The sequence below is a fragment of the Lepidochelys kempii genome, chromosome 6 (genome assembly GCF_965140265.1).
Source record: "Lepidochelys kempii isolate rLepKem1 chromosome 6, rLepKem1.hap2, whole genome shotgun sequence".
Lineage (NCBI taxonomy): Eukaryota > Metazoa > Chordata > Testudines > Cheloniidae > Lepidochelys > Lepidochelys kempii.
Window position 1 is genome coordinate 22,219,646 of NC_133261.1, and position 25,891 is coordinate 22,245,536.

Sequence of the window (25,891 nt, forward strand, 5' to 3'; positions counted from 1 at the left end):
CAAGGTGAGGTTGTGCTGCCATGTCTCCACCATGGGGTGCTGTTTGCTGGGAGACTAAACAAAGCAGAAGCCTGAAGTCCCAGAGCACTGGCTACTGTCCACTGTCCACCACCACATGCGGTGCAGGGAATTGGTGATATCCTGAGAAGGAAACAGTTTACAAGCATTAATGAGCTTTAGATGCAACACCATGCCTCCTAGCCACTTCAGGAGAGCCCTGAACACACACACATTTGCTGGAGATGGACCACAACCATTCATCCAAATTTAGCAGCTGTGGTGGTGGCCCCAGGGACCAGACCTTTCCTGAAATGGCAGCAAGGACAAAGTGTGCAGGTTGCTCCTACGTCAGCAGGTCCTGCTCTTGTTTACAAGGTCTGGGCTGTTTCATTTATCTTCAGCAGGTGAGAGGGGGCTGAATTTACAGAGGGTGTTTGTTTTTAACACGCCGGTATCACTGAACGAAAGTGTCTGACTGACAGCCTGGGATGCCAAGGTCTTGTATTCATCCATCCCACAGGCAATCTACATGCGTGTAAGTGAAGGGAGGCACTGGTGGCAAGGCCTGGGTGCCTTCTCTCAGATAAGCCCAGGTGCTTCCCATGTGGGAGATCCCAAAGCTGGGAAAGTGCCACATCCCAGGGAAAGAAAGGGGAAGGAGAGGAAGGATGATTGAGGCACTGGACTGGGTCTCAGGAGATGTTGGGTTCAAATCCCCGCTCTGTCACAGAGTCCCTGTGTACCCTTGGACATGTCACTTAATCTCTGTGTGCCTCAATTCCCCATCTGTCAAATGGGGATAATAATACTCCTTTCCTCCCAGCCATTGCTTCCCTTGTCTGTTCAGATTGTAAACTCCTCAGGGCGTGTGTGTGTGTGTGTGGCCCCTAGCGCAGTGGGGCCCTGGTCTCAGTTGCAGCCTCTCGGTGCTGTGGCAACGGTATTGTTAATCAAATCACAGTGGGACTTGGCAGGGATGGAAAGTCACTCTCTCTCCCAGCAGCAGTGAGGGAGGGAAGTGAATGTATCAGCAACTTTTGTTACAAGTAGCACAGTTACTTCAGTTAGTGCTGTTCTAACCAGGAACTTCAGGCTATTACCCATCTCTGGAAGGTACCCACTTCGACCGCTGTTGGGCCCGATGCCATGGAGAAAATCTGGCCAGTTTCTACATCATGGAAGTGGTGCAAAATCCTCCTTCTAAAGTAGCAGGGGATGCCACTTAGCCACAGGCTGCTGGACAGACTGCATCATGAGGGCCCAGTGGTCATTGGCTTCGCTGGGGCTCCTCTTCCCCAGGACAGCCTGTCCAATGAGCTGCCTGCTGCGGCCTCTGGCTCTGGAGCTCATTTCATAAATGGAGACCAGGACTGTGTAGGCCCCAGCAACAGGCTCAGCAAGATGGAAGAGGAAAGTCTCGTTGAAGATGATGACTGAGGTTCGGGCCCTGGGGCTGGATTTCTGGTGCTTCTGTTTGTGGAGATTGCAGGAGATGTCTATTCTCGCATATACATCTGGGGCAGGGAGAGAGCAAGAGGGAAAAATGAGGATACAGGACATTGTGAGCATCCATCAGACCTGACATTACTGCTCTGTGGACTCGATCCTGCACCAAAAGCTCCCACAGACTTCAGTGGTGAAGAAGGAGGGCTGTAATGTTACCCATAGATCAGATTTGGATCCTGTGATCCATGCATTTATGTGTTGGTGAACCACGATGGTTTCACAAGGTATATGCTTAGCACCAGATTCTGCCCTTGAATGTGTGTGAGACTCCTGCTGAAGTCCATGAGAATGGTGTATTGGTATCAAAAAGAGAATTTTACCCTTACTGGTAACGGGATGGTTACACTAAACCCAGTTCCTACTACACCTGTCTGGAAACAAGGGAGCGAAGGCACTGGAGAGTCAGGCCCCTTCCAAGTAGAAAGTCTATGGGTGTTGGTGGCAGGGCTGGTTCTATGGGTGGGCAAGCAGGATAGTGCCCTGGGCACAACTTCCTGTGGTATACCATACCATTGTACCACTCTGGTGGTGGGGTTTTTTGCACAGCCTCTTGGGGTGTGTGCACGTACATCAAACATTTTCCACCCTGGCTGGTAAACAGCCAGCTCTGCTCCTAGTTGGAGGAACCCGCTTGAGGATAGAGAAACAATTGGTCTTGGGGCAAGGAGATCTCAAAAGCAGTGGGACTCTCTGCTGCCCTTGTTCTACCAGAAAAGAGAGATCTGAAGGTGGAAATATGTCTGCGGGAGTAGGCAAGAAAGAAACCACAGGAAGGGCTGCCATTGCTGCTAGGGGGTTTGCCAAATTAGTGGGATGGGGTGGCCAAGAGATCCAACTCACTTATCCCCTAATGCTACCTGTCAGTTTACACACCGTACAATGCAAGAAGAAAACAGCCCCATATTTCCATCCCCAACCCCCCACCCCCCAACTAGCTGTTCAGGCAAAGGAGGAGGATGTCACTGACGACAACGGGCCCAGATGTGCCATCTGGCTGGGTGATGCTTGGTACAGGATCCCAGAGGTCACGGGAAGGAAAAGGTGGCTTTATATGTCACCTTTTGTGTTTCCCTGATTCTGGAGACAACACAGGGCCATTTCAGCCTTTGTGCAACTTAGAGCAGTCTCATGGCTTCTCTGAAGTGTGTCCCTGGCCCTTCGGAGCTGCCCCCACAGCTGAACTACAGGAGCACAGCAACACTGTGGCCACATCTCTCCTCCCCCCACGGGGTTATGTCCGTTGTATGCTACCTGGGGATTTCTCCATACTGAGGGAATCCTCAGCAGCCTGACTAATCTGGCTTTATGGCAGGTACAAGGTCCAGGTTCTCTGCTCTGCCCCTTTGCATCTCTGTGTTGTCTCGGAAATGGACTAACACAGAGAGAGAGTGTGTGTGTGTGTGTGTGTGTGGGGTCGGGGGGACGGGACTGCCCACCTAGGGAATAGTCACTCAAGTACCAGTAGCGGAAGTCACTGTGCTGGGTCTTTGTGTTTGTTTTTCTTCCATTATCACTCATGTGCTTTGATTCTCAATGGCATTCTGCCCACCCGCTGCTGGGGGTCAGGGCTTCAGCGGTGCTCTGAGCCAGCGCAGCAGTGTTCAGTGGGGTTTTGGCAAATACTCCCCTACCACGGCACAGCAGAAGAGGAGCTTGAGTGCTCTCTCTCATACCCTATCCTTCCCCTGGGAAAGAAGAGAGGCCACAGACAGAGCAAGCTGGAGAGATACAGAACCTCAGGCAACCACAGACAGTAGGTGAAATAAATGCCTTTACTCTTCTCTGGACTGCTGCATACGGAGGCAGTTTTGACCTTGAGCAGCCCAATTTCTATCTTCTGAGAGATGGGGAGACACTTCAGCGACACAAGGACTTCTCCAACGAGGTCCTGTGAAAGGATAGCGGGCAGTGTTGTGACTAGCCATCCCTGACTCTATCCTCCAGTACACACACGACTCAACTGCCCCTGCTGAGAACAGCATCTCGGCCTGCCACCCTCTGGCTACTTTCTGAGGGAGGAAAAGCTAAACTTGGGGAGGTATTTAGTTGCTCTGAAAAGCCAGGGAGGCTATTTACGGTCCAAGTTAAACCCATGTAAATCTGGAGTGACCCTTTAAGCAGCAAATGACTCCTCTTTACAGTGGGGTAATTAGGATCAGAACCTGACCCAGGGACTAATAGCACTGAAGCCAGGCAGAGCATGAGCAGAGGTTGTACAAAATGTGTCCCTCTCTCCCAGCACTGCCAACTCCTACCCAATCCTGACCTGAATGCTCCCCCTACACGTCCAGTCAAGCCTGCCAATGGGGGGGCACAAACGGGGGCAATTTCCCACCGGCCCGGGTGATTTAAAAGCCCTGCGCCCCTTTTAAATCGCCTGGCCGCATGCAGGGTGGTACCGGCAGTGGCGAAGGCAGCCAGGCGGGCACGTGGAAGCCCTGGCCGTGCCGGAAGAGCACGTCCAACAGTGCAGCCGGCAGCTCACTGGGCACCAGCCAATGCAGGCTCAGCACCACCCAACTGTCAGGCGGACCTTTCTAGGGGACCCATTGACCGTTCTGCCCTGGGCAGTGCCGTCTCTAGGTTATGGCAGATTGGGGCGACTGCTCCGGGCCCCGCGCTTTGAAGGGGCTCCGCAGGCCACCAGCGCAATTGGCAAGCGCGGTCAGTCCCGGAAGTGACGGGTCAGTACCGGAAGTGACTGATTCGTCACTTCTGCCCCAGGCCCTAGGGACGGTCCTGGCCCTGGGGCCCAGAATTGCTGTCGGCAGGCCTGCTTCCAGACATCACAGTGTCAGACTCACTCACAGGGCTATCAGGAAATCTCCCCAGCCAGCCAATTTGTGTTAACAGTCCCCTCAGCCTGTTTAATGAGAGACCCATCTCTAAAGCTTACACAGAGACAGGCCTCTCAGCTCCTCTCTGGTCCCCGGAGGGTCCCTGCAGCTGGCTCTGCTGAGGCATGCTCCACCATGCACTGCAGGCACCAGCAAAGGGAACAGCAGATCCTCCCTTCCCCAATCCACCTGAGACATGGGGAGTGGGTATGAAGAGCCGCCCGGCAGCCCCCCCCCCGCCCGAGGCATGGAAGAGGACTGAAGTGAACATGCCCCAGCAGTATTCTCATAACTGGGCTGCAATGTGAAGAGCCAGTAGCTGTCCCCCATGCCCTGAGGACGGGAGCTGAGTAACAGGGAGTCCTGCCACATGGCCTCAAAGAGCTGCATGTGTGTTCTGACAGGGATGTGTTTCACACTCACCTCACACAGCTGGGAGGGTGCTAGGAGCAGTGCAGAGAATTAGCTCCACAGGACTCGACACTTATAATAGGAGAGTCTGTCTTTGCCTGGAGAGTTCCTGAGAGCCAGTTGGCCCCTGAGCTCCATCCCCATGATCATGGGGCCATGGTCTCTTTTTTTTTTTTTTTTTCCCCTTGGAGGCCTTTCCAGCCTGGTGCAAAGATACCACTCCCAGACCTTTCTTGGGTGGAGACCATTCATTGCACTACATCAGGTGATGGTTCTGTGATGTGGATGAATGGGGAGAGAAATCCAAACTTTCTCTTGTGACACATTTCAGGGTGAGACCCACCCCCCAAGGCCCTAGAGTTGTAGGTTTTAAGTCCACAAGGTACCATTTTAATCATCTAGTCTGACCTCCTGCATAACACAGGCCAAAGAACCTCACTCAGTAATTTCTGCATCAAGCCAAGAACTTGTCTGAGCTATAACCATCAGCGGCAGGTGAACCCTGGGCTCAGGGAGGCTAGCGCCCAGCCCAGCCCCTCCCCCTTCTGCCCTAGGCCCCATCCCTCCCACCAGAGCCCAGAGTGCACACACACACCCTGCAGCCGCCAGGCCCCTCTGCCCCCAGCTCCAGAGCACTGGGAGGGCAGCTCCCATTCCCCTCAGGCCAGCCCCCATTACCCACAGCCCAGGGCCCCGGCCACAGGGGAAGAGCCACCCGCAGCACAGCACCAGGAATCAGGAGGGGGCAGAAAGGGGGCCACACAGGGCTGTTTGAGGAGGCTCAGCCTTCTCCAGCCTTTGATACCCACCACCCATGGCTATAACCTGTCTTTTCAACAAGCATTCTGTCTTGATTTAAAGACTTTAAGTGCTGGAGAATCCACAACATTCCTAGGTTGTTTCAATGAAACTATCCGCACTGTTTAAAAAGTCCCCTTTATTTCTAGTTTGAATTTGTCTGGCTTCAGTTTCCAAGCACTAGATCTCATTTTGCGTTTTTGCTAGATTAAAGAGCCTCGTATGAGAAATCTCTTTCCCATGTAGATACTTGTAGACTGTAAGCAAGTCACCTCTTAACCTTTGCTTGGATAAACTAAATAAACCTAGCTTCTTTAGGCTCTCGTAAGGCATGCTTTCCAGACCTCAGATCATCTTTGCAGCTCTTTTCTGAATCGTTTCCAGTTTTCAACATCTCTTTGAAGTGTGAATACCGGAACAGGACACAGTATTCCAGTAATGAGCTTGCTAATGCCATATACAGAGGTAATGCAGCCTTTCTGTTCCTCCTTGATATTCTCTTCTTATACATCCAAAGGTCTTGTTCTCTCCCTCAGCTAGAACGTTGCCCTAGGGCTCCTGTTCAACTAGGTATCTACCAAGGCCCCTAAATTCTTTGCATTCCAGTGACATAGTCTTCCAACTTATAAGACAGGTTTCTAAGAGTGACCTGCATTCATTGTTCCTCGATGTATGGCTGTGTTAGAATGCATGTTGCTGAAACAAGCCCACTTTACCAAGCGATCCAGCTTAGTCTGTATAACTGACCTGTCTTCATTATTTATCACTACCCAAATTTGGGTGCCTTCTGCAAATTTTACCCATAATGATTTTATATTTTTTTCAAGCTCATAGATAAAGAGATTGGATAGCATTGAGCCAAAAATAGATCCCTGAAGGACTAGATGCCCCTCTACTGGAGGACAGTTCTTCATTGACAATTACTTTCTGTTACCTGTCAGTTAACTAGTTTTCAATCCATTTAAAATGAGCTGCATTGATTTTTTTTCGTACAGTACTAATATTTTTTATCAGAATGTGTCAGGAGGGACTAAAATAAATGCCATACAAAAGGCTGGGTATGTTATGTCAAGACAGTTATCTTTATCAAACTCTTGACCTAATAAAAAATGGAAACAAGTTAGGTGACATTTGTGTGGTGATCAATTGCAGTTATCAATTGTACAGTCCATTCCACAGAACAGCAGTACCCTCTCCTGGGTGCACAGGATCCTACCGGTTGATTATCCTTGTATTGTAATTGTGGAATCAGTGTTGTTATCCTATCCCCCCCCACTGTTAGCACTGGAGCTGTATGGTGGAGCAGCGTGGCATACCCCAGCCTCTTCCATGAACACAGACCTACTCTGAGACCTCCTGGCTTGTAAACACCACCATGTCACTTATTTACAGTGTTTTACTCCCTCCGTCAACAGCTATCTGTATCTCTACACCCTCCTACTTATCTCAGCTTTCTAACCCCTTCTCCAAAAAGGAGAGGAGAGGGTGTCTCTACTCAGCAGGCTCCTTTTAACCAGGCTCTTCTGGTCTTTCCTGTTCAACTTTGTCTTCCTCTCCTCCCCCAGCATATCTTCCTGTGCCTTTTTTTATAGCTTCCCTGTTAATGAGCTAATTGGCTCACTAGCCCCACTCTGGCCTGGTAATCCAGGTAGTCCTCTGTCCAGTTAGGCCTTCTCTAGGGGAACCTATTTCGAACAAATAATGACCAGAGTGCTGGCTCAAATGCCAGCCCTCAGCACTCCATCACAAGCTGTCAAGGTGTTAATGCAACAGTGCTCCACAAAAACGACTATACGAGGTCTTTGTCTTCTCTGAAAATCAGTAATGTGGAGGGGGACAGAATATGGAGATGACCTCTGAGTTACGGTGCTGAAAAGAGCAGCAGCTCCCTTGGGAACTTCCTGGTCCCTACCCATTTTCCTCAGTACAGGTTTGTCCTTGTATAAGATTTTTTTCCCCAGCATGCCCTTCAGGGGGCTGGCTCTTTAAATTTGCCAGAGGCAAGCAGCTGCAGCCCTAAAAGGGCCTTTATGCAGCTGTCAGTATCTCTCTTTTCAGTGCAGCTGGTGGCCTCTTTCCAGGGCCAGTGCAAGGATGTTTCACGCCCTAGGCGAAACTTCCACCTTGCGCCTGCCCCCTTCCCCCGGGAGCCCGGTGGCAGCTTTCTGCCCCCCCCTCCACCCTGAGGGGCCCCCACGTGGCAGCTCCCCGCCCCCCCCGCCCACTCCCCTCAGCCCAGGGAGCAGTGTGGCAGCTCCCCGCCCCCCCACCTCGGCCTAGGGAGCCGTGCGGCAGCTCCCCACCCCAGCTCACCTCTGCTCCACCTCCTACCTGAGCACACCGCTGACGTTCTGCTTCTGCCTCCTCCCAGGCTTGCGGTGCCAATCAGTGCCACCCTTCCCCCCCCCGTTACTTGCTGCAGGTGGCCCTCCCCGCGTCCCCCTGCCCCCCTACCCCAGCTCACCTCCCTGGAGCGCACTTTTGGCCACCCCCAACCACTTGGCGCCCTAGGCGGCCGCCTAGTTTGCCTAGTGGCTGAACCGGCCCTGCCTCTTTCTCTCTTCTAACTGGTAGGTATAATGGTTTTCCTTGCTTAGTGACAAGGAGATGGCCCATTCTCATAATCCTGAGATCTCCTAAACAACTCTGTGTTGCATTAATCTGGGAGTCTGGCTCTATAGTGGTTTTGAACCCTGTCAAATTCATATTGATTTCACGTAATTTTGGCTATAACTTAACAGTATCAAATCTTTATGTAACAGTTAAATGAACAGTTCTTGTGGCAATAAACTGTCTAAGAAAGGCACTTTCATCCATTCCTTGTTCTGGGAGCAGTGCAAGCCAACACAGTGTGGTTCCTATTACAACAAAGTGTGTCTGTAGTTATTGTTGCTTATGCAGAGGGAGGCCGATACTGCATTATGTTCCCCTAGTGCCAAACTATGGCCTTTGCAGTTGATACACCCATGCTGGAATACCTGAGAACAAGGGCAGTTAAAGGGGCCTGACTTTAATAAAAGGGGTATTTTGAGTCACACTTTATATTAAAGCTCCGTTTATAAAGGATTGATATTTTAATAAATGGTTAATTATTTGAGTTGTTGGACTCCGGGTTGCTTATAACCAGCTAGACTGTAACCTGTTTATAACCATTAGCATTTATTAACCTTTATAAATGGAATCTAGAATATAAAACATGTTCTCATTTTGCACCTTCCCGCTACAGCAGCAGTATAAGCCTCTTCATGCTGCCCCACCAACGGGCCTCAAGCCTGACCCAAGTAGTTCATCTATGGGGTACAGCTACACTGTAATTAAACACCTGCGGCTGGCCTAGGTCAGCTGCCTCGGGCTTGTGGGGCTCACGTTATGGGGCTGTTTAACTGCAGTGTAGGGATTTGGGCTGAAGCCCTGGCTCTGGGAGCCCAAGAGGAGGGAGGGTTCAGCCCAAGCCCAAATGTCTACACTGCAATAAACAGCCCTGGGACCCTGAGTCAGCTGACAGGGGCCACCACGGGTGTTTAATTGCACTGTAGACATTCCCTGAGAGAACAGACCCGACTCCATGCTCCCAAAAGCCACTGCCTCTCTGCAGAGCCTACAGGGAAGCATGTGTAGCACAAAGTAGGCCTGTAACGAGGCCACTTGCTCATTTTCCATGGTATGTCCCATGCTGACAGAAGGCAGGGACTGCCAGTTACTGCCTGAAAAAAGTCAAAGGCTCTTTATCCCTCTCCCTGTAGCCATCCATTCAGTGCAATCATGTTGTAGTTACAGTATGTGAGGTCACACGGGAGCCATTACCTTTGTAGTCTTCTGTAGCACCTCACAGAACTCCATAGGTTGGGAGGCCTTTAGTTTGCTGAGGGTGAGCCTCACTTCCCCCAGCACGGTGTGTCTGGAATACTTGTTGAAGTGTTTAACCTATGGGACAGAAAGAATCAGCATCCCCCCCACAGGGGACACAGGAGCAGGGCTATGCAGTGCCACATCCCCTGAAGCCACTTCTGCTTAGGCCGGCTCTCAAACTTGGCCTTTGTTTTTCACACACAAGGCCTACGCTCCATGTCCAGGCATCCCATTCTCAGGGCAGCTGTCTAAATCCTACCTGTCAGGCACCAGTTTTGAAGGGGTCATTATTGGGCTGAAATGAGAGCAAGGGAGGCACATCCCCAGCAAATAAAACTTGGACCCTTCCCTTCCCCTATCATCTGAACAGGCTCCTTCAAGCTCTCCTCTCTCCCCACCGCTCTGTCACTTCCTTCCATTGGCTTCTCCTTCACAGTTAATTCATTTGAGTGTAAAGAGCACCCAGGAGCACTCTGCACAGCTCAAGATGGGCTGTGCAAAGGCCGGTTTATGCTACCCAGGCATTCTGGGGCTGCTCTGAGCCAGGCTGGCCCCAGCTGTCTGCTAGGAGCATCCCAACGTCTCTCTATGCAACACCCTCCCACCCCCCGCACATGTCAAGAGAATCCTCTGGTGGCTGTTCACATGGGTTTCAGGACAGCTCTGCATTCTTGTATCTTTCTGTTATTAAAAACAAAATCTTTAAGGCTGTTTCCTGCTGGGAGAGAGAAAATTCATTGTTTTCCCTTTTTGGAGATGCTCAGATCCAACAGCTCAATATCCAGTACATTATAGAGGCGTAAAGGAGCCGTGCAAAGATTTTCTAACACAGCTGAGGAGCTTGCCCTGCAGATTTTTTTTCTATCTCTGCTCCAGTTTTGTCTCCTTCCATCTTTCACTCTCGCTGCACGGCCTCTTCCTCTCTAATTTGTAGCTCACTGTTGCCCTAGCACTGGGCCTGTAAATGGCTGATCGAGTCATTCTGGTCATGGTTATTTGGTTAGTTGCTTGCTGCATTTCCTTTCATACACCTGCTAGGTACTTTGTCATTGTAAGTGCTATATGTAAATGAATAAGGAGTAAATGTAATTAGATGGGAAAACTGAGGGCTAAATAGTCGAGAAGCATTGGAGTACTGAGCCACGTGGAGCATTGCCAAGGCATAGCAGGTGTGTAGTGACACATGGGAGTTGCTGTATTGGATCAGACCTGCGGACCATCCAGTTCAGTACCTTGTCTTTGCTAGTGGCAGTACTGGCTGCTACAGGCAAGGTGCAAGAAATGCTGCAGGAGGCAGTTATGGGATAACCTGCTACCAGGGAAAATTTCTTCTGAACCCTTATTAGAGATTGACTTGTGCCCTGAAGCAGGAGGGTTTGCATCCTTTCTGTAATTCCTAGTGGTGATTATAGGTTTTCAATCAGTATTACTGCAACTCTGGATTTTCTTGTGATCTATATAGGTTTCCAGAAACTTGTGAATCCTTCTAAGCTCTTGGTCTCAATGATAGTCTGTGGAACTCATTGCCACAATATAACTATATTCTGGGGGCGGGAAGAGTAGAAATATGCTGATTTAACAACATAACATCAGTAAGAGAATGGAAACAAAGGAACCAGCCTACATTCCAATAGAGGAAAAAATAAAATAAAACCATAATCACATAAAAATATGCATAAATATGAAACACATTCCGGGGCTGCTTCCTCAATGCCATGAAAAACTGACCAGCTAAGTCAGAAACCAGAAAGCACCTGATACAGCTACCAACACTTACATCTAGGGGACTTCCTCATCAGCTCCTGTCTTGGGAGCTGAACTGTATTGGAACAGATAGTACTTTTGTTCAGTTCCTTGGCATAAGCTCCCTGTCTCTGTAAGCTCTTGTAGCAGAGGAGAAAAACAAAACAAAAAAAACCCTATTAATATACATAAAGGCTTAGGTTTGGAGCCCGTTCTCTGTGGTGTCTCAGGTTACGGGGAGGACGAGCTGTGCGTAGTGAGGAGTAGTAAGGAGTCGGGGGTGCAGCAGGCAGGCTGCCCCAGGGCTGGGGTGGGGGGGCCAGAGAGGAGGACTCCCCCAAGCCCTCTCCCCACCAGCAGCAGCGAGCTCTGTGGGAGAGGGGGCCTCTCCCACCCCCGGCACGACACTCACCCAAGCCCCCCCAGGATGCTGCTCAGGAGGTCCAGGCAGTCTGGGCTCCCCCTCCCCCCCCCCCCCACACACAGAGTCACTTGCAGGGGTGGGGGGGCTGCCATGCGCCTCCTCCGTCCGCAGGTGCAGCAGCTTCCTCAGCCGGCCCCTGGTGCAGCTACCTTGTAGCCGGCAGTGGCCAGCAAGGGAGCACAGCACGGAGCGGCAAGGGGCAGCAGCCCACTGCCCTGGGCAGGCAGGGATGCTCAGGGGGAGGAGCGCGGGGGCAGCAGGCGGGGCCAGAGGAGAGACCCGGCCCCAAACATTGGTGGAACCAGGCCCTGAATTTGCTGGAGCCCGGGCACCACAGGCCCATACAACTCACCACCCCTGGACACTCCTTTGGAGTGAGTCGTGGATGAGCAGAAATGCTGCGGATGGAGAAGAGCAGCGAAGAGCTGGCCTGCGGGTGAGTGACCACAGCTGTCCCCTCATTACCCTCAGATGCAGTGCCCCAGGCAGCCACCTGCTTGCCCTACATTTGAAGGTGTCCTGGGAGATCATAAACCATGTCTGATTTCCCTTGAAGGAATGTGGTGCTTTCATCTTACCCTTTCTCTCACCCACTCAGTGCCACTACGCTCCACTTCACCCTAGCTATTATTCCTCAGCACCTCCCAGGTAGGCAACTGATCCGCTACAGGACCAAGTGTTTACCCCAATTATCCAGAGGGAGGAACCATGGTTCCATAAGCTGTTGATGGACCAAGAGTGCAAACAGATTTCCCCAGAGAACCCTTGTGTCCAAGGGGAGAGAGAGAGAGGCAAAGCTAGTGAAGCTATCTAGTGATCACAGCCAGTCCTGCATCAGAGCCATCAAATCTCACTGACTTAGATACTACCACTCTCCTCAGGCCCCAGACGTAAAATGCCCAGGAACTGCTGTTTGAGCATTTCAGATGCTGATATGTCTAGGGGACACCAGCCCTTACCACCCGGCCGGTGTGAAGGGAGTTTGTGGCCACAAAATATTCATGTCACAATGAGCCCTGCATCCTAACTGGCCACACAGTGAGACCCTGTTAGTCTCAGAAAGGCCGTGGCGTGAACGGGCCTAGAGAATGCATCACCTCTTCCCCCTTCACAGGTGGAGAGAGCAAAACACCTGGAGGAGAGCATTGGGGAATTTTCCCATGATGCACCTGTTCTGTAGGTATAGAAAAGGCCCCATTTTCCAGGGCCTTAGCTGAGCCTCTTAACAAGTACCTGACAAAGGTAATGAGAATGAGCCAGCCCCACCTCCAGCTTCACAGTGCTCTTCTCCAGCTCGGCCTCCTGCAGGGAGCAGACAAACTGGTCACCAAAGGCAGGTTTCCTGCAGTTCTTCACCACCTGCGTTTGCCACTCGTGGACCATGCACTGGAGGCCAGAGATGTGAGATGGGACCTGCCTCAGCAGCCGGACCCGAACAGCAGAGTCAGCACTTCCTCGACTGGGCAGGCCTGTCACTGCAATGACCGTCAAGAGCAGCTCAAGTTGCTCCCTGTGGTAGAAGAGGGAGAATCTCAGCCTGCCCCGGGAGCTCTCCAGGAATTCTGGGTTGCTGCCCACACTCTCCAGGTTCTTGCTGCAGATGCAGGAGGGGAAAATACCCAGCTTGTCCAGTTCCTCTTGGAGCTTCTGGATCTGGAGCAAGAGAGACTGGCTCTTTAACAATGTAAGCAGGCAAGACAGACATCTATTTTCCTCCTCCAGTCACTGAAACTGAAGGTCTGTTTATACCTAATGGTGATCTGCCCTTTTGGGCTTGTCTGTACATGGAATGATTCTGGAATGGCTATTCCTGAATCACTTCATGTGTGGACACTGTTATTCTGGATTAAGAGATGAAGTGATTCAGGAATAGTTATTGCATTTTAAATTCATACCCTACCTTAATGCTAATCAATTTTTAAGTATAGACAAGCCCATTTTTGTATGTTGTATATGGTCTCTGTGAGTATGTGTTGGATATGGTTAGGCAAGCAAGATGTGAGGAAAGTGGTTTATATCTCTTTGGGCCAAATCCTCAGTGGTTAGAAATCAGGATAGCTCCATTGACTTCTGTTCAGAAGTCTTTGTTGCCTCTGAAAATCATTACAGAGGACATGGAGGGGAACAGAATATAGAATCATAGAATCATAGAATATCAGGGTTGGAAGGGACCCCAGAAGGTCATCTAGTCCAACCCCCTGCTCAAAGCAGGACCAATTCCCAGTTAAATCATCCCAGCCAGGGCTTTGTCAAGCCTGACCTTAAAAACCTCTAAGGAAGGAGATTCCACCACCTCCCAAGGTAACGCATTCCAGTGTTTCACCACCCTCTTAGTGAAAAAGTTTTTCCTAATATCCAATCTAAACCTCCCCCACTGCAACTTGAGACCATTACTCCTCGTTCTGTCATCTGCTACCATTGAGAACAGTCTAGAGCCATCCTCTTTGGAACCCCCTTTCAGGTAGTTGAAAGCAGCTATCAAATCCCCCCTCATTCTTCTCTTCTGCAGGCTAAACAATCCCAGCTCCCTCAGCCTCTCCTCATAACTCATGTGTTCCAGTCCCCTAATCATTTTTGTTGCCCTTCGCTGGATTCTCTCCAATTTATCCACATCCTTCTTGAAGTGTGGGGCCCAAAACTGGACACAGTACTCCAGATGAGGCCTTACCAATGTCGAATAGAGGGGAACGATCACGTCCCTCGATCTGCTCGCTATGCCCCTACTTATACATCCCAAAATGCCATTGGCCTTCTTGGCAACAAGGGCACACTGCTGACTCATATCCAGCTTCTCGTCCACTGTCACCCCTAGGTCCTTTTCCGCAGAACTGCTGCCTAGCCATTCGGTCCCTAGTCTGTAGCTGTGCATTGGGTTCTTTCGTCCTAAGTGCAGGACCCTGCACTTATCCTTATTGAACCTCATCAGATTTCTTTTGGCCCAATCCTCCAATTTGTCTAGGTCCTTCTGTATCCTATCCCTCCCCTCCAGCGTATCTACCACTCCTCCCAGTTTAGTATCATCCGCAAATTTGCTGAGAGTGCAATCCACACCATCCTCCAGATCATTTATGAAGATATTGAACAAAACTGGCCCCAGGACCGACCCTTGGGGCACTCCACTTGATACCGGCTGCCAACTAGATATGGAGCCATTGATCACTACCCGTTGAGCCTGACAATCTAGCCAGCTTTCTACCCACCTTGTAGTGCATTCATCCAGCCCATACTTCCTTAACTTGCTGACAAGAATACTGTGGGAGACCGTGTCAAAAGCTTTGCTAAAGTCAAGAAACAATACATCCACTGCTTTCCCTTCATCCACAGAACCAGTAATCTCATCATAAAAGGCGATTAGATTAGTCAGGCATGACCTTCCCTTGGTGAATCCATGCTGTCTGTTCCTGATCACTTTCCTCTCATGCAAGTGCTTCAGGATTGATTCTTTGAGGACCTGCTCCATGATTTTTCCAGGGACTGAAGTGAGGCTGACTGGCCTGTAGTTCCCAGGATCCTCCTTCTTCCCTTTTTTAAAGATTGGAACTACATTAGCCTTTTTCCAGTCATCCGGGACTTCCCCGGTTCACCACGAGTTTTCAAAGATAATGGCCAGTGGCTCTGCAATCACAGCCGCCAATTCCTTCAGCACTCTCGGATGCAACTCGTCTGGCCCCATGGACTTGTGCACGTCCAGCTTTTCTAAATAGTCCCTAACCACCTCTATCTCCACAGAGGGCTGGCCATCTCTTCCCCATTTTGTGATGCCCAGCGCAGCAGTCTGGGAGCTGACCTTGTTAGTGAAAACAGAGGCAAAAAAAGCATTGAGTACATTAGCTTTTTCCACATCCTCTGTCACTAGGTTGCCTCCCTCATTCAGTAAGGGGCCCACACATTCCTTGGCTTTCTTCTTGTTGCCAACATACCTGAAGAAACCCTTCTTGTTACTCTTGACATCTCTGGCTAGCTGCAGCTCCAGGTGCGATTTGGCCCTCCTGATAACATTCCTACATGCCCGAGCAATATTTTTATACTCTTCCCTGGTCATATGTCCAACCTTCCACTTCTTGTAAGCTTCTTTTTTATGTTTAAGATCTGCTAGGATTTCACCATTAAGCCAAGCTGGTCGCCAGCCATATTTACTATTCTTTCGACTCATTGGGATGGTTTGTCCCTGTAACCTCAACAGGGATTCCTTGAAATAGAGCCAGCTCTCCTGGACTCCTTTCCCCTTCAAGTTAGTCCCCCAGGGGATCCTGGCCATCCGTTCCCTGAGGGAGTCGAAGTCTGCTTTCCTGAAGTCCAGGGTCCGTATCCTGCTGCTTACCTTTCTTCCCTGAGTCAGGATCCTGAACTCAACCAACTCATGGTCACTGCCTCCCAGATTCCCATCCACTTTTGCTTCCCCCACTAATTCTACCCGGTTTGTGAGCAGCAGGTCAAGAAAAGCGCCCCCCCAGTTGGCTCCTCTAGCACTTGCGCCAGGAAATTGTCCCCTACGGTTTCCAAAAACTTCCTGGATTGTCTATGCACCGCTGTATTGCTCTCCCAGCAGATATCAGGAAAATTAAAGTCACCCATGAGAATCAGGGCATGCGATCTAGTAGCTTCCGTGAGCTGCCGGAAGAAAGCCTCATCTACCTCATCCCCCTGGTCCGGTGGTCTATAGCAGACTCCCACCACTACATCACTCTTGTTGCACACACTTCTAAACTTAATCCAGAGACACTCAGGTTTTTCTGCAGTTTCGTACCGGAGCTCTGAGCAGTCATACTGCTCCCTTACATACAGTGCTACTCCCCCACCTTTTCTGCCCTGCCTGTCCTTCCTGAACAGTTTATAACCATCCATGACAGTACTCCAGTCATGTGAGTTATCCCACCAAGTCTCTGTTATTCCGATCACGTCATAGTTCCTTGACATCACCAGGACCTCCAGTTCTCCCTGCTTGTTTCCAAGGCTTTGTGCATTTGTATATAAGCACTTGAGATAACCTGTTGATCGCCCCTCATTCCCAGTATGAGGCAGGAGCCCTCCCCTCACAGACATTCCTGCCTGTGCTTCCTCCCGGTATCCCGCTTTCCCACTTACCTCAGGGCTTTGGTCTCCTTCCCCCGGTGAACCTAGTTTAAAGCCCTCCTCACTAGGTTAGCCAGCCTGCTGGCAAAGATGCTCTTCCCTCTCTTCGTAAGATGGAGCCCGTCTCTGCCCAGCACTCCTCCTTCATGGAACACCATCCCATGGTCAAAGAAACCAAAGCCTTCTCTCCGACACCACCTGCGTAGCCATTCGTTGACTTCCACGATTCGACGTTCCCTACCTAGGCCTTTTCCTTCCACGGGCATAGACTAGAGCATGAGCCCTGTGATACAGTAGTGCAAACATCACTACCAAAGCAGTGCCTCTTACTAACGTCCTAATCACTACCAACTCTTGCTGCCCTCTTATAGGCATTTTTTCCTAGTATGCCTTTCTGTCTGGGGCTGGCTATTTAAATTTGCCTGGGAAAGCAGTTACTGTCCTAAAGAGGGCATTTTGTTTGCTGGCAGCACCTCACTCTCATCTAGCAGGTAACTACTGTAGCTCTTCTGGTTTCCCTTTCTTACTGCTGGGCGCATTCCCATATTGACTGCAGTGGAGCTATGCCCATTTATGCCAGCTGAAGATTTGGCCTGCTTGTGTGCCTGAGAGCTTTGCTGTTACTCCTCTCGCAGTCCATCCCAGAGAGGCCTAGCTGGCAGGGAATCTCCACAACCTCACCATGAACCAGAGTGATTCAGGTTCACTTTGGGCCCTGGCAGAAACGGCATCTGCTGTGTTAAGCAGAGTAGGTATTACATGAGTGGATAGGGAATCAGGAAGAAATGAGAAGGGGGAGATTAGAAAGTGTTCAAGTAAGAACAAAAACCTCTTGGAGGAGGGAATAAGAGGTGGAAAGACAAACAGGAACTAGAAATCAAGATTGTAATCCAACAGGAGGAAGTTTTCCTTTATGCTCCCCAGATATTGCTCCTTCTGTATCTTACATCTCTCCGAGCCCCTGACTCTCTCATGCCCACCTGCAGTTCTGAAAGCTCTACGAAACAGAGGAAAGGGTTCTTCTCCAGGACTCATTGCTAAAAGTTGGTATCATGCCATTTCCAGTTGGAGCTGCTGACGTGCCCAGACAGCTTCACAGAAGAGAGATCAAAGCTGAATTTGGCTCCTAGAGGTATGTAGACTCTCCAGCAATACTCCTCTGTCTTGGAGGCTGAGGTATGGTGAGGAGTGATTACGCAAGTACAATATCATTGTGAAATCAGTGGAGATTGCAATACCCAAGAGAATAATGCGATTGAATGGGGCCAGCGAAAAGAGAAACTTGGTGTCTCAGTGATTTGATGCCGTGGCTTCTTATTCCTCGGTTCAAAATAGGTTCAGATCTGGATTAGATCTTAAGGGAAATTACTTCTGTGGTGTCTGCCCCACCTACCTATTGGACTTTTTCTCCCCATCACCACAGGCCTACTGTAATTGAACTCCGTTTGTTTTTGCCCTTGAGAGAGGCCCAGGGCTTGATTAACAGGGGATGCTGAAGGTCAGGAAGATGAAAGTACCTTGGAAGATGGTGAAGAATCTTTCCACAGCACTGCCCACACCATGCTCAACTCTAGCTGGGATTAGAAATATCCCTTTACTGTGTCCCAGTCACTTCTGTAATTGTGCTGTTGATTAGCCAGGCCTGGGAAACATGGGATTTCCTTCAGCATCTGCTTCTTTCCCATTTATCTTAGTAGAAGAGAAACCCCCTTATGATGTAGAGCAGGGGTCTCAAACTTGCATCACCAGGAGGGCCACATGAGGACTCGTACTTTGGCCCGATGGCCGCATCACCCCCCTCCCCGCTACCCCCACCTCCCACTCCACCCCGGCCCCTGCCTGCAGGGTGCAGCAGGGGGCTCAGGGCAGGGGATTGGGGTGCTGGAGGGAGTGCGGGGTGCAGCAGGGGGTTCAGAGCAGTGAGTTGGGGTGCAGGAGGGAGTGCGGGGTGCAGCAGGGGGTTGGGGGTGTGACAGGGGGCTCAGAGCAGGGAGCTGGGGTGCAGGAGGGAGTGTGAGGTGTGGAAGGGGGTTGGGGTGCAGGCAGGGGGCTCAGGGCAGGGAGTTGGAGTGCGGGGTGCAGGAGGGGTTCGGGTTCTGGCCCGGTGCCGCTTACCTTGAGTGGCTCTGGGGTGGCAGGGGCGCGCACCGGGGGGATGGGGAGCAGAGAACTCCGTGAGCTGTTCTTGCCTGTGGGTACCTCCCCCGAAGCTCCCATTGGCCGTGCGTCCCCATTCCCAGCCAATGGGAGCTTCAGCGGAGGGTCCCACAGGTAAGAACAGCTCACGGAGTTCTCTGCTCCCCCTCCCCGCGGGGCCGCAGGGAAGCGGTGTGGGGCCCTCAGCACCACAGGGTTGGCAAATCCGCGGGCCGCATCCAAAGCCCTGGGGGCCGGATCAGGCCCGGGGCCGTAGTTTGCCCACCCCTGGCCTGGAGGTAGTCTGGGGACGCGGCGCCCTGGGGAGGGGACGGGCGGGACCGCAGGGAGCTTGGCGGGCCGCGTGTTTGAGTCCCCTGATGTAGAGTATTTTTCCCCTTGGAAATTGGTCAACCACTTCTCAGTTCTGACCCTTTTGTTTTGTAATCAAAAAACCACCTTTGACCCTCTGCAGGTGCCCTGGGGTTAGCACACTTGCCTTGACATCAGGAAGGCTCTGCTTAGCAATATCAAGGAGAGCTGGTCGCAGTTTATTCCCCAGGATGCCATTCTCTGCCTTTGTGTCCTTACAGGCTTCACTGAGGTATTTCTTCTCTGTGAGAACAACAGCAAAAATTAGTGCAGCAGCCTGGAGATGACATCTGTAAATATAAAGCCGGGGCCAAGGTTTTCAAAGATGATTTTTGGGTGCCCAATCTGAGATGCCTTTCAAAGAGCTGGAGTTTCAGAAGTGCCCTCTGAAAATCAGACCCTTCAAACTAGACACCTAAAAATCAAGCCACCCAAAATCACCAGTTGCTTTAAGAGCCTGGCCAGGATTTTGAGAGTTGTTGCAGGAATGGGACAGGAGTTCACCATCACCTTCTCTTCCCCTCCAAGTACAACACTGCAGTTAGCAAGGTCCATTATTGGGGAGATTCCTTTCCTCTGAAGGATCCAGTATGGATCACTGCCATAGTCAAGGTATTGGCAAGAGGTCTCAGCTGGTACAGAACATCCTATATCCCAACTTCATGGGGCGGCTTGCTACCCATTTAGGACAAAAGTGAAAATCAGAGAATTCTAGGAAGATATATTCGCATAAAGCTCAAGGTTTGATAATCCCATACAGAGGAAATCAAACTCGATGATTATCTTAACCTTTCAGGTCAGTGTCTGAACTTGTCATGGGTAGGGAAGAAAGGGGATATGTGAAAGAGAGAATATAGTTTCTTTGCTTGAAAAAAATGATCCAAGCACACTAGGATTGATGAGACTCGGGTGAGTAGGAATCTAGGAGTGTCAGGCTTGGCAATGAGGAAATAGCCCTAAGACCAGTGTCCCTCTGGGGGTGAGATGACAGATGGGCTGATTCAAGCTGTGACAGATGGGACGTGGGAGGAAGTTTTGCTAATGTCTCTGGGCTGGTGAAATCTAAGCAGCTGCTGGCTGGAGTCATGGTACATCCTGTGTGCTCTGGAGTTTCTGGGTGCAATGGGCCATTGTAAGAGGAAGAACCAGTAAGCAACACATTTTCAGTAAGGAGAAGTTGCCTTCCCCTCCATTCGCTTCTCACACATAGAGGTTACTTTGTATTGACAGGAGGAATCAGGTTCCTCTGCCCATCTCGGAGTGGGATTAGGCAAGTTAATAAACACAGAGCTTTGCTGCTGCAAGAGGGTGATCACTTTTGTGCAGCCTGGGGACAACAGGATCGGGATCGCAGAGGGACACTCAGAATAAGCTGCTGCAATTTGGGAGTCTTATGGAAAACCCAGCTCTAGCATGTAACCTTGTCCCAGATTGAAATGGGGGTAGTGAGGAGGAACGCTCTCTGCACCAGGGGAGGAGGAGTTATGGGGCAGGTGCTCCCCCAAGCCAAGGGGAATTACACAGAGAGCTCTCCCTCTGCTTGTAGTAGAGGAGGGGGGCAGCACTGCTCCTCACTCCCACTTAACCCTGCCCTGTCTCCCCATACGGAGTTGTTCTAAAGCAGGAAGTTGTTCAAACTGCCCTAGGAAACATATTAAGTGGCATTTCTTATCCACTCCCCACCTTCTAAATGGCAAATGCTCAGGCCAGAGATTAAAATCCCAAATCTGGCTCCAGTAGAGAAATGCCCTGGCTCCCATCATGTGGTGTCAATTACATTTTAAATACACATCAAAGGCCAACAGGGCTCACAGATTTCCTTATCTTCATGCCCATAAAGGAGGGAGAGTCCTCCAGGAGGGCATTAATCCCACCCCTTGTGCTTATTTTCAGCCTTCAGGGAAGGTAGAGCCGAGCAGGGAGCTGATTCCCTGTTGCTTTGTGCAGCTGTCTTTGTGCCACTGTTGAATCCATCCCTGGCACGACACTGATCCTGAGATGAGACTTTGGGAGCTCAGTAAGTGCAGACATGATTGATAAAACTCCTACTTTGCTCCTTCCTTTGGCATGTCTATGCCTCGATTTAAAGAGCTCCAGGTAAGCTGGAATATAGCCCTTTTCCTGTCTTCCTTTGGCGAGGAATACGTTTTGTGAATTCTGCCCTACAGCCTCACTATGGAATCAAGAAGAGGAAACGGGCTAGGAGGCAGGAAGCCCTTGTATGTGCACATTGGGGTAGCACCCGAAGGCTTCCATAGTGCAGACTCGTAGCCAGAGATAGTCCCTGCCCTGAAGATCTTGCAGTCTGAAGGATAAGAACCTCTGTCTTGGCACATTTGTGCTCGGTCCTTCCGTTTGCTCCCATGTGAAGGGCCTTTGTTAAGGGTGAAGTATCCTAGAGACAGAGACTTTTTGTGACTGGTGTGTACTGTTGCCTGGTACTTACTTCTCCCAAGTTTTCTCAGTTTCTGGCAGTAGCGCATTTGGCAGGCTAAAATGGTTAGAGCCACCAAAACCAGGAGGATGGCTAGTGCCAAAATCCCATACTTCCAGGTGTCGGGAAAGGGCAGCTGTAAATTCTGCAAGTGAAGCAGAATGGAGTCCTCTTGAGTCATCTCCCCTGTCTGTAAGAGAGGAGGAAGGAATCAGTGCTGCCATTGGAGCTGCCCACAGGCTTTCCCAGGGGTGGACGGGGTCCAGTACAGGGAAATTGTGAAGAGCAGGAGACAAGGAGCTGGTTTATAGCTGCATGCTTTCCAGAGTAGCACCATGGTTGGCAAGGGGTTATAGTTGGTTTCTGGTTTGGCTACTTAAGATGGGGTTAAATCACTAGCCCTTGAAAGGAAGAGTACAATTTACCCCATCGTTATCAGCATATCAACCTCCAGCAGCAGCCAAGAAACAGTCCCCAGCTTTGGATAACAGCTGTTCCAGGAACCTGCTGCCTAGTTCCACAGTGTAAACAAAGCCCAAAAGAAACTTCAGCCAAATGTTCTCTCCTCTTTCTGTACAAAAGCCTCCTCAATGCATGTAATTCCTACATCTAGAAATGTGCGTGGTCTACACTAGGGTATTTTTCCTATGGTTTCCCACCACTGCTACCACCATTTCAGCTCCACTTTTGATACGTGGTGTAGACAGGGCTCCAGTCAGCCAGCAGTGACCGTGCATGAAGCTTCTTGTTGGTTTGGGGCTTTTGGTATAACACCATCTGCCCACCAAACTCTCTTTGTCAGCTCATCAGCCCAACCTCAAACTTCTGTTCAGCCAAGGAACCTAACCAACCTTCCGCCTAACTCACAAGTGGCCATAGTGATTCTGATGGAATTGGTGTAGTTCTGCAAATTGGAATTGGTGTAGGTGCAAAGCAGCCTTGTAAAGCTCACCAGCTAACAGGGAGCCTGAAAAATCAGGGCTTATGGCACTGAATACCTTTAGTAAAGGGGGAGGCAGCTGCCATGAAAGATTTGTTGAAACCTACAAGAGGAGAGAAACAATTCTGGCTAAGACTTTGCCACTTGAATCCAACATTGGCGCTCAGGTGGCTTCTTACGAACTGGGGATGCCCTAATGTTTTCCTCCCAGCTGAACCATGCTATTCTCAGTTGGAAATACTCTGACAGGGTAAATTACCTATGCCTGCTCTCTTACAAATCCTAGACCAGAACGCATTCACACACCAGTCGGGGTGAGCGGTGAGGACACTGGAGATCAGAGGAGAAGATGGAGGAGAGGGAGGTGGGCTAGCACCTTCCTAAGTTACCCTGTACCAGCCAGAGTTGGCACTGCTGCTGCCAGTGCTCAGCTCTGATTCCCACTGACTGGAAAGATGGACTTAGTGGAAAGACATTGATCTAAAAGGGCATTTGAAACACCAAACTCTACCAACTTCAGTGAGCTTTGGATCAGATCCCAAGTCTCCTCTATCGTTTCAGGGCCTGCTCCATGGACAAAGGCTCTAAGATTACTCATGTATTTGGGTTATTCATTCAGAGGAGAAATAATCCTGAAGAATTAAATGCTAACTGGGTGGGGGTGGCTTTACCTGCCAGGTCATGGTACACAGCCAGCCACCTAGTGCAGCAGGTACAAACTACAGACCAAATTCTGCTTCCAGTGATCCCCTACAGCTTCATTGTTGTCAATGATCATTCAGCAGAGGCAGAACATTTGGTCTGAAAATCACTTGCAAACAATCCTTACTGAGATTAAACTGGGATTGTCCCCCTCCAGAGCCTGTTTCCACAGAGCCCAGCAGGGATGGGGGTAGTGGTGCGCTGCACACTGTAGCCACTGAAGACTTGTCTACATTGCAGGTGCGTGCGCGGGGGGGAAGGAGGAGTGTGTTGTTTTAGAAAACCTGTCAACTAACTTGATGTCAGACACAACTTAGCTCTTAACATAGAGCTTGTGTCTTAAAAAAAAAAATCTCTTAACTGGCTGTAGTTATCTTGGGGAATTGTGTTCAAGAATCTGTCTTCAATAGCAGGCCGCTCAGGAAACCAGATCCATCTAAAAAAAATAAAATTGTGTCCCTTTCTCATTGTTGCTCCTGTTCTTTACATTATATTAGAGGTCTCAGTTGTGATTATGCCCCACCCCACCCTTGTGCTAGGCACTGTACAGACACATAATGAGAGAGACTCCTTGTCCCAAAGAGCTTAATAATTTAAACAGGCAGGAAAAAGCATAGGTGAGGGAAGTGAGGTGACTTGCTCAAGGTTACACAGCAGCTCGGTGACAGAGCTGCGACTAGAACCCAGGTCTCATGAGTCTCCACCCAGTCCCTCACCACTAGATCACGCTGCCTCTCTTTTGCTTATGTACATTGGCAGATGATCTCTTGAATAATAACAAATTGTACAACACCAAAAAGATCCCACATGCACGTGCTGTCAGCGGAAAGAAAAACACTAATCTCAGCCTCTTTCTCTTCTTCCCATTCCTCTACCCATCCTAAAATAAGGTTACATCCAGAAGAGTGCAGTCTTGTGGCAGGTAGCACTAAGAAGGGATGGACAGCCTGCAGGAAACAGCATGTTTATAGCGGTACAGGCACCCACAAGCTGCAGATGTTACTTGATTCTCAAAAAGAAGTGTTTCTGTTCCTAAATTTCCCCCTCCCCAACCTTATTGGTGGCTTGCTTAAAACAAAAATCCTACCTTCACATGGGCTGCTGGAAAACAGTTTCTCAGGGTCCCTCTGTGAGCCCGTGTGCGCGCTGTCTGCAGAACTTCCAGTACAATGAGGGATTGGCATCCTGTACCAGAAAAACAAGTTCCTGCCTCGTTCAGCAAGAAAAGAAAACATCTAATACTCATGCAGCCAATTCAGAACGGGTTGTACAAATGAAAATATAGACAGATCTCCTTTTAATTAGCTCAGGCAAAACACACAGGGCTGGAGGTTTGGAAGAGCACAGCTCCTACTTAAGTGTTTGAAGAGGTGACCAGACTTTTCCAGGGCTCTGCATGTGCTAAACTCTTCTGAAAATCTGTCATTAAGTGTCAAGGCGGGAGCTGGTGGACACTAAGAATCCGTCTAGTGGTGCTAGCACCTCTGCAAATTGGCCGAGGGAAATGCGCAGCATTCGCCAGGGTGCAAGGAAAGAGGGATTGCCTTTCAGACTGATGGTGGGAGTCAAATGAGCACCTGCTGCTCCCTTGAGCTCCGGGGGAAATAAATGGTGAAGCTGGGAAAAAGAAAACTCCCCACCTCTCTCTGCCCCAGGGCGGTGACAGGACTGAGAGGAGAGAGAGCAAGGAATACAAGCTTTACTTTTGCTCTGCATTAAAGGAGCATTTTCTCTGGAAACAGGCGTTCCCGGCAATGCTGCACTTGGACAAAAGAACATTTTAATTCTGCCAAGGCAAGAGCAATCTCTGCCAGGGAAAGCGTTCCGGACGAGCAAGGGACTGAGTCCGCCATAAAGCAGACAGTAACTAGGAAGGCCCTTGTGCACTTGCTAGCACACCTGATTTTTCTCACTCACCTGAGTTGAACACCTAGGGCTAGATCATCAGTTGCTTCCGAGCCATCTTCATGCTTCCCTGCGGTTGCTGATGGCCAGTTCAGGCCCCTGGCAGAAGCTGGAGTGGCCTCAGGGCTGCTGTAAGCTACCAGCCCCAAGGGGCCGTAATGCCAGATGGGAATTGTGGGAACTACTCTCCTTCAGGTTTTCCTTTCTAGAAGTGGGCAGTGTTAAGTTACTGCAAGCTTACGTGGGCAGAACCCTGGTGGTGGATCGGGGTAAGTTTCCCTCTAATTTTTCCCCCTTCCCTCATGCATTTGTGCTCCTGGTCCCTCCTGAGCTCCTAAAATGTCGGTTCATTTCTCTGAGAGAACCCCTCTCCAATCAACATGGCTCAGGGCTCTGCTAAACTCCTGGCCAAGAGGAAATCATGACCCCCTTTATGTTGCCAAGCTTTCTAACCTCAGGGCCTACTGTAGCCCCTACTGCATTTGCAAGCTGAATCCATCCCCGTATTGGTGATTGTATTGTTGTTGTAGCTCATGTAGCCATTATTTGAGAACATATCTACCTGTGATCCAGCTTGCTGCCATGCTTCATGTGGGGGTTTGCTTATGACACCGTATTTAGAAGCTGCAGCCCCAAAACAAGCTTGCTTGTGGCATGTCTAACTTGGCTTTAGTTTTGTAGAGCACAGTGTGGACGTAAGAATAGGTTCCAGGGGAGTCTGCTTTGCCGTACATAGCAGTTCCATGACTGAATAACGCATG

General features: G+C 50.2%; 1 protein-coding gene across 1 annotated transcript; it reads right to left on the bottom strand.

The window, feature by feature from the left end:
• Positions 1–1,200: 1,200 nt before the first annotated feature.
• Positions 1,201–23,206, bottom strand: LOC140913586 (synaptotagmin-1-like). The gene is made up of 7 exons (XM_073350314.1): positions 23,195–23,206; positions 21,596–21,773; positions 19,277–19,392; positions 12,802–13,221; positions 9,357–9,476; positions 3,283–3,394; positions 1,201–1,514 (listed from the first exon to the last, which is right to left on the bottom strand). The coding sequence occupies exons 1-7, from the start codon at positions 23,204–23,206 to the stop codon at positions 1,201–1,203; spliced, it is 1,272 nt and encodes a 423-aa protein (XP_073206415.1).
• Between the last annotated feature and the right edge of the window lie 2,685 nt (positions 23,207–25,891).

Coding starts and splice junctions, on each gene's coding strand:
- LOC140913586 (XM_073350314.1), bottom strand. Junction 9,477..12,801: donor ATTCTCATTACCTTTGTCAG/GTACTTGTTAAG, acceptor TCTGTCCCATAG/GTTAAACACTTCAACAAGTA. Junction 1,515..3,282: donor ATGCAGCAGTCCAGAGAAGA/GTAAAGGCATTT, acceptor TCCCTGCCCCAG/ATGTATATGCGAGAATAGAC.